The sequence below is a fragment of the Crocodylus porosus genome, unplaced genomic scaffold (genome assembly GCF_001723895.1).
Source record: "Crocodylus porosus isolate Cpor-Errol unplaced genomic scaffold, CroPor_comp1, whole genome shotgun sequence".
NCBI lineage: Eukaryota > Metazoa > Chordata > Crocodylia > Crocodylidae > Crocodylus > Crocodylus porosus.
This window is the reverse complement of record NW_017728951.1, coordinates 32,431,942-32,440,195: the sequence shown is the minus strand read 5'-3', so window position 1 is coordinate 32,440,195 and position 8,254 is coordinate 32,431,942. Positions and strand designations below refer to the sequence as shown.

At 40.7% G+C, this 8,254-nt stretch overlaps 1 protein-coding gene across 4 annotated transcripts in view; it reads left to right on the top strand.

Annotated features, from left to right (window-relative positions):
* The window catches only part of KIF20B (kinesin family member 20B), a 51,306-nt gene extending 43,664 nt beyond the window's left edge, over nucleotides 1–7,642 (top strand). For 2 of the 4 annotated variants that reach the window (XM_019556153.1, XM_019556154.1), the window contains 4 exons: nucleotides 3,070–3,246; nucleotides 4,057–4,224; nucleotides 5,510–5,626; nucleotides 7,393–7,642. In XM_019556153.1, the coding sequence (XP_019411698.1) occupies nucleotides 3,070–3,246; nucleotides 4,057–4,224; nucleotides 5,510–5,626; nucleotides 7,393–7,605 (675 nt within the window). In that variant the 3' untranslated portion in view covers nucleotides 7,606–7,642. Of the gene's footprint in view, nucleotides 1–3,069; nucleotides 3,247–4,056; nucleotides 4,225–5,283; nucleotides 5,291–5,509; nucleotides 5,627–7,392 lie in introns of all 4 variants that reach the window. The other 2 variants (XM_019556155.1, XM_019556156.1) reach the window with 2 other exon arrangements.
* Nucleotides 7,643–8,254: the final 612 nt, after the last annotated feature.

Here is an 8,254-nt window from a genome sequence, read left to right as displayed (position 1 = left end):
GAGAGCGTCCTGCAGCTGTTTCTGGGAGCAGCTGCAGCAATTGGCCAGCTCTTGCAGGGGGGGCAATGGCACTCCCAGTGGCCCAGCCTGCCCGCTGCTTAAGCGGTGAGTGTGACCAGTCAGGGGGTGCACAGGGGCTTTCGGGGGTGCATGTGCACCCCCTACGCATCACTATTGCCTTGTCCTCCTCTCACTGCTACAGCACAGCAAATAAATCTTGGAGATCAGATAGCCACTGGCTTTCATCATTCCCCCAACTTTTTCCCCTGGTAGCCCCATCCATCTCTCTTTACTATAGACCTTGCTCTCCCTGAGCACATGGAAGTGAGGAGCAAATTTGAAAACAGTAGCCTTGAAATTAAACATGCTGTAGCAATTTGCATAAAGCACCCAGGCACTTAGTTTATCTAGTACAGGCAGTCCTCACACTTACGACACAATTGGTTCCTGAAAACTGTGTTTTAAGTCGAAACATTATAACTTGAAACCAATTTTCCCATAGGAACAATGTTATAACTTGGTGATTTGGTTCCTTTACGACACTTGATACAGCTGCGTCCAGCTGGTAAGTCTGTTGTGGTAGATGGGGATGGGGGAGGGAAGGTGTATGGGGGAGCAGATCAGGGCCCCACAGTGACGGAGGGATTGGGGCAGGGACTGGGACAAGTGTGGAACAAAGGCACGGCTTGTCCAGGGGGTCTGGCGGCTCCCACTGTTGTGTGCTGCTGGTCTGGGAGCTGCTTGTCTGGTAGCTCCTGCCACTGCCCCTGCCACTTATTTGGGAGGGCACAGGGAGGTGAGGGGGCTTGTGCCCCCAGATCTGCACGGGGTGGGCGGAGCTGGGGCTGCCCTGCATTGCGTTCCAGGTGGGCAGTGGGGGGGTATGGCAAATTTTCGGGTGGCTGCAGTCCTCCCATAGCCTCTGCTCTGCTGCCCACCCCACCCTGATCCCGCCACCCCATGCCTTCCACTGCTTGCTCAGCCAGGGCACAGCTTGTCCAGGGGGGAGGGCAGTGGCTCTGTCCTGCATTTGCCCTGCCTTGGCAGGGCTAATGGCAGCAGGGCAGAGGCCCACTCCCAGTGCCACCGTGCCTGCCAGGCGAGCGCAGCGTGGTGCTGCCTCGCCCGCCTCAGGCAGATCCAAGGGCACATGCCCCCCCTGCCAGAAGAATAGCTCTCGGACCAGTGGCACGCAGGAGCAGGAGCCACTCTGCCCCCCTTCCTGCGCCCCTTGGATGAACTGCACCTTTGTCTTGCGCTCTTCTGTCCTGGCTAGGCAGCACTTGCCCCAGCCTCTGCTCCAATTCCTCCTTCGCTCTGGGGACCCTGATTTCTCCCCCCACAACACCCCTTTCCTCCTCTCCTTTTCCACCACAACAGACTTTCCAGCTGGACATGGCTGTATCGAACATTGTAAAGTTGAAACTTGCCCTGGAACCTCAAAACGGTGTCAATTTATAAAGGTCATAAATGTTGTTTGTCATAACTCAAAAATCGTAAGTCAAGGACTGCTTGTATTGATGCACATTACTTTTTTTTTTTTTGAAACTGCTATAGGTTTTAGCACAGGCATTCCATAAACACACTTTTGAGCAGTACTTTAGCATCTACTTATAGTAATACAAACTATGCATGTTATTAGTCCAAAACTAAAAGCTTGTAATTAGGCTGGGTTCCGCCAGAGTCAATGGTATTTCAAGCTATGGTGACCCCATAGCTCCGCGCTGCTCAGCATGTGTGTTTGTGTACTCCAGTTACCCCCCACAAAGGATCTATGTGCTAATTAGCCTCCACTCATGACTGGAGCCAGGTGTTCTTGTCACAAGTCTTCAGATACTCCGGACATGTATATGTAGATGAGGCACAGGGCAATCCTGTCCAGCTTCAGTTCATGGAAGGTAGGACCACATTAATCATATGCACCAGGTTGAGCAAGGGGCAGACAGGGATGGTGGGTGAACTGTATGCAATGTTGTTGCTCACCATGACTTGAATGGTGAGGGGGACTGCACTCTATGGGTACTACCATATGTCTTAGACAGGTGGGCTATACTATTCTATTTTTGTAGTAGGTTTCCATCAGCACGCTTGCTCAGTGTGGGCCATATGTGTTGGCTGCATGTAATCAACTTCATAGTTGGTTTCATGGCTAAGCACATGCTACTTTTGGCAGTAGTTTAATGGTAGACAGTGTATTTAGTGAGATTTCATTGTATGCAATTATAAAATGAGGGGCTTTTTTCCGCATGCCAATTCAGTGGGGGTGGGCTCGTCTTGTATTCGAGTAAATATGGTAAATCTTGATCCAACTTTTGTAAAAGCAAATTGATTATAAAAGGCTCTAGGGAAGAAAAAATCTGAGAGGAAAAGCTATTTTTTCTGGTCATACTTACAATAATAACTTAGTATATGCATTAAATGCAGTTCATATTAGTAGGAACACAATTCCTTAGTTTTTTCTTTATCCCTCTTAATTTCATGATAGGTGCATGGTTCCTGTTGTGTAAATAAGATCTAGTAATAAGACTGATATTAAACCTAATGTAAGGAAAGATACGATGTTGATCCAAAGCTACAAAAGAATCTAGAAAAAAAGTCTTCGCTGTGAATTTCTAATGGTCCTAATTCTGATTTTTATCAACAGACACAAAATCAAAATGAAAGAGGATATTAGATCTGCCATGCTAACACGTTCTATTTTAGGTAACTTTATATTGACAGGCTTGCCTAATTTTATGAGGAATAGATGGGTTATGTAAATACTGTATGACTTTGGAGGACTTTTTCTTTCTTGGCTGAAATCCTCCTCTTTGAAAGAGAATAAGTACAGGAGCAACCCCATTACTTGAGACATGTTTTGCTTTTACACACTATCAGTTATTTTGAATTCAACTAGATTACAATTTTTCCTTTTCTAAATAGAGTACTGGCATTGATTTCCTAGCTTACACTAAGGGCTTTCTTTTGGAGCATAAATACAATAGTTAATTATTTGAAACCTTGTAGTTGTGGAAGTTCAAGGAAGGAATTTTAGGTGGTTTTCTAATCACTTTCCTATTTTCTATCTAGGAAAGGCTTACTGCACAGCTGGCAGAAAAGGATAACAACCTTCAAAAGTGGCGTGAAGAGAGAGATCAGGTAGTAAAAGCTTTGGAAGTGCAGCTTAAAACTCTGCCTTTTAACAATGTACAGAAAGATAAAGAAAGAGAGGAACTGAAGCAGATTACGTTAAAAGGTTCAGGGAAGGTCAGTTTAATCCTTTTTTTATGCATGAATTGTTATCTATTAGTTTTGCAGAAAATTATTTAAAAACTACGTTTGTTTGCTCTGAAAACTTGAAATGTTGAAAATACTTTAGGTTAATGTAAAAAATAAAATCATTCTGATATCTTATTCTGAAATTGAATTTATATTGGCAGTCCGTGAACTACTGAGCATTTTAGTAGTTCAAAAAATATTTCAAGGTTATTTAATGTTTATGATTTAAAAAACTGTTCAAGGTTCCAGTCCAGGCTTTCTTCTGAGATTTGTGGTTCTTCTGTGTCCTTGTCAGCCAAAAAAAAAATGAAAAAAATATTCTTTCTTGGGGCTGATTTTTTTTTTTTCTTTACTTATAGTTCTGATTGAGGTTAACAGTAGATGAGGTTTAGTAGCCTGAGAAACAAAGCAGTAAGGAAAAAAATTTGCTTTCTTTTATTTCTTCATTTTTTTGGTTTCATCAAAGATCAGAAATGTAAATATATAACTCTGTAAAGCCAAAAAGCTAAAGGATTGAATTAGTTACTGTTTGATTAACTCGGTTTCTTGAGGACAGGTATGCATGTCACAAATCATCAATGGTTACCTTCCTGGTAGGTGTAGCAAGGAGTTTCGGAATGGGTGAATAGGGAGTGCATCTCAAAAGAAAGATCTCTATGACGACTGAAAAACATACTAGGAATTGTACAGGAAAGCTTATGCTGTGTGTTCCTGTTTGTAAACATGCCTGTGTATACTTATATTAGTTGGCCAATCCTGCATCAGTTTATATAATTAAACTTATTATGTGTTTAACAGGAGTATGAAATTGCAATAGAGCAATTAAGAAGAGAATTGGCTGAGAGAGATGATTTGATAAATAAGCTAAAGCAACCTACTTGTCATGAAAATCGTAAATCTGCAAGGGTACCATTATTACCTAAACAAAGTTTAAGTAAAATAGATGAATCCTCCCACAGTCAACAGGTAATCTTTTATTTAGCAAGTACTTTCTAGAAATGATGCAAGTTAACAATATTTTCATTTATATTCATCCCAGAGGCTGAAGGGATCTCTCAAAACTTAAAAATATGAGATAAAATATCAAAATATTATATATTACATTTTATAAATCAAATTTCTAATGATAAATTCTTCTAGTTCATATATTCAAATACATTGTAGTGAGTAAAATATTTCCTTCCCTATCACATCTTAATTTGTCTGTATGAGAGAAGATAATTAAGTAATTTTTTCTACATTCATGGTCTGGAGGATTAGGAAAGGAGCCAAATTCTGGAGCTGAAGAAATTCCCAAGGACAATTTACTTCTCCAGCAGGTATATCTGTACCAGCTCAGGTGCCCCTTATTTCCTGCCCAAGTTGGGAGACTTCAATGCAGGGGAAAATCAAAATACCATAGAGAGAATTATATGACCATGAGATCTTGGAGTTCTAGAGAAGGGATTAAATTTAATAATATAATAGGTATACTAATCTATCAAAGATCACTAGAGGCCACTAAAGCGATTTGGCTATGAAAAGGGCAGATGTGTTTTATGTGGGGAAAACAACTTGTGTCTGCCTGCCGTAAGAATAATAAGAATTCTGCTTTATCCTTTCCTCCCATTTCTATGAATCACTGCCCACTGCTGCCCACTTGCTATGAATAAGGGGGGAAGCTGTGCAGTTGAATGAGAAATTTCCTACCTGGTAATTTTGCTTCTGTTAGTGGCTTCTCACATCATTGGACCGACCTGGGTAGTCTGGTAAATGAAGAGAATGCAATTGGTAACCAAATGAAATTTTTGTGTCAAAGGAGATTTAAAACATACAGTTGCCTCAAGGTTAGTTAAAATACTTTCAAGTTATCTTATTCCTGTGAATCACTTCCTGGAGTGTTTCTCTGGCTTCGGAAGAACTTTTCTGAAGGGTGACATCTTAATCCTGGAGCTCCTGGCAACAATATTATTTAACTGCCTCTGAACTCCATAGGTGGGAGGTATTGCCCATTTGTTATGAAGTTGCTAACAGACAGCTATAAAGAAAGAAGGTAATTTTGGTATGGTACTAGTGAAATATTTTCTACAAAAATAACTGGTGGATATTAACAATATGGATCTTTGCAATATTTAATGTTGTCCTCTGGCACAAATACTCATGAGTTAAGTAGACTGAGCTTTTATACTGGAGTTTGTAGAGAACTTAAAAGTATTTTTGAAGCTTACACTTTAGCATTCTCATGACTCATTCTGAATTTTTACTGGTAAACAAAAAAGAAGAGAATAACTGGGTAACTGGGCAGTGTGTTCCAGTGAAGGAGAATGAAGTTAAAGAAAAGAGTTTATTACACTGTACTAGCAACGCCTCTTCATTAAATGAAATTGAGGTTGGTATGCAAGTTTAAATCTTAAAGTTATATGTGATGCTACAGCTTTTGTTATAGAGAAGTGGTTCTCAACACAAAGCAGCCCTTGTTAAACTCAGGGTGCCCCTTGGAAAATGCCAGGTCTTATTTTCATTCATTCTTAGACTACAGAAAAATAAAAGACCAATCTTTCTGTTTCAGAGTATTCAAAAAGCCCACAGCAGGTCAGAATGCTTTTAATACTCTGGATTCCTATTAGAAACCTCTAGGTTTATCTTGTGAATTACAGTTGTGTGCCTAGCTGTGCTAACATTGCATGGCTCCCTGTGACACCCATGAAAGGATCTCAAGGCACCGCAGGGTGCCATGGCATCCTGACTGAGAATCGCTGTTATGGATGCTGGACCTAAGGAAATTGCATCATGTTGTAAGATAGTGGGCCCCAGATTTCCTGGTGGGAGCCTGCAAAAAGCTGACAACTCTGCTTTTTTTGCTGTTTCACAGTTATCTCATGGTTATCAATGTTGCTATATTAGGAAGAGAGCTATAAAAAGAGCGCCACTAAATGGAGAGAGTAACTTCTTGTGATAGGCAGTTTCCTGGCTCTGGCAGCGACTTGCTGAATCCTGTTACCTCTGCATCAATTTAACAATTCACTAAAGAGTTTATAATATGTACTTAATGCTGGAATCTAATTAAGCCTGAGCCTTGTAAAGCCTTGCTTCTAACATGAGACTTATTTTATAAAGAGCATTTTAAACGTTTCATACACCTCCTTCAGTGCAGGGCATCTATTTGGGTTCATAAACTGGCCAAGTGTAACCCTGTTTCTTTTTATACTTCACCTTTTTTTAAATTTCAAACTCTTCTCTAAGTAACATCTTCTTAAAATTCTTTATAGAAAAAGCCTAGATCATTAGCTCTTGAAATGGGAGGGTGCTGTGAGAAACCCACTCATAATTCTAGCTGGGGCTGCCAGAAAAAAGACGGTACTTTAACTCTCTAAACTGTGAGCTCTGGGTTTCGGGGGTAAGGGGGGTATAAAGGAGGTTGTTTTGTTTTGTTGTTTCCCCCTATGGTAGGAAGCAAAGTGCCTTGCTTAATACTTATAATGTAGAGCAGCGGTTCCCAATCTATGGAGTGGGTACCACCAGCGGTACCGCTAACAGGCTATCTGCGTACATGTTAACAGATCTACTGTAATTACTTTATGACAAAATTTGCTGGTGGTATTTACGTTTGTATCTTTTTAAATTGGTGGTGCACAGTCTGTCAGAGTTTGGGAACTGCTGACATAGAGGGCAAAGTAGAGGATACCTTCTCTTGTTTATGTTTAAAGCTTGTCCCATCCCTACATATAGCATCTGATCCAGCTTAATTGTCATGTAGTGTTAGAGTGAAGCAGATATCATTCTTGTCAGTTTTGCTGCTGTTCATTGGGTTCCAAACAATAGGAATTCAAATATTCTAATCTTGTTACCCTCTACTGCTTCCTGGAATAGCTATGAGCGGTGGAGAGCAGGCTGGAGTTGTTTGTTTCTGAGATGATGGCTTGGAAAGAAAGTACTACATTTGGTCCACATTCAGTTGTAATCATAAAGTTAGAAGCTAAATTTAAAAAAAGCATTAAAAAATGTAGGTTCCTTCTCTTGTTACAGAAAGTTTTCCATGTGCCACTAGCTGTTAAATGGTGTTTTTTTCAAAGGCTGCATGTCTTTAGTTACTGTGTAAAATAATTTTAAAGATGCTTCTGTAATACTCTTTTAAACCATACTACCTTACTACAGGACCACTCAGACACTGTCCTGGACTCTTCTGAAGTGTCTACAGAAAATGGACAAACTAGCAGGTTTCCTAAACCTGAGATGGAAATCAAGTTCACACCTCTACAGCCTAATAAGATGGAAGTGAAACACCAGGGCAGTGCTTTACCAGTGACTGTTAAAATGTCCAAAACAAGAAGGAAAAGGAAGAGTGATGAGATGGATGAGGTATGTTGAAACTGATCTCTCACGCTTCTAAATCTACTGTGTATTGTTTTGATTACTACTGTGTTTAGTTCTGTTGGATTCTCATCATCAAAAGGCAATACATTGTATTTTGTTATCTGATTCATATTAGGACCACCAAAATATCCTTAGGTGTGTCTTCTGGTTTACTTAGCTCTCAACATGACCTTAAATGCATGTAATAAAGTTAAAAAAAGATTTTTAGTGCTATATATTAGCTATACTCTAGCAGTGGAGTGCAGAAATTTTCTGGTGGAAAACTATGGTTGGAATTCCAAGGTGTGAGAGATGCATCTGATACCCCTGCTCAAACGTAGTCTCCTGGACCCTTACCAGGCTACTGCTTTTGGACTTTGGTTCTCTTTGGTCGCCAAGGATCTGGCCTCATGGGCATGCTTCCTTCACCTAGACTCCATCTGTATTTTTTTTATCCTTCTTTGGGACCCTGCTGTCCTAGGCCAAACCAAGGACAAGCAGTGACAACCCAGTGACTTAAGTGCACCCTTTTCCAGAGCTCTGGTATATGGTCCCTTTGGTTTACAGGTTAACCTTTGAAGCAGGGGTAGGCAAAAAACCAGTGGCCAGACTCCATTTCCCAGGAGGCCAGTTTCCATGGAAACTCAGAAGCATTGGGGCCATG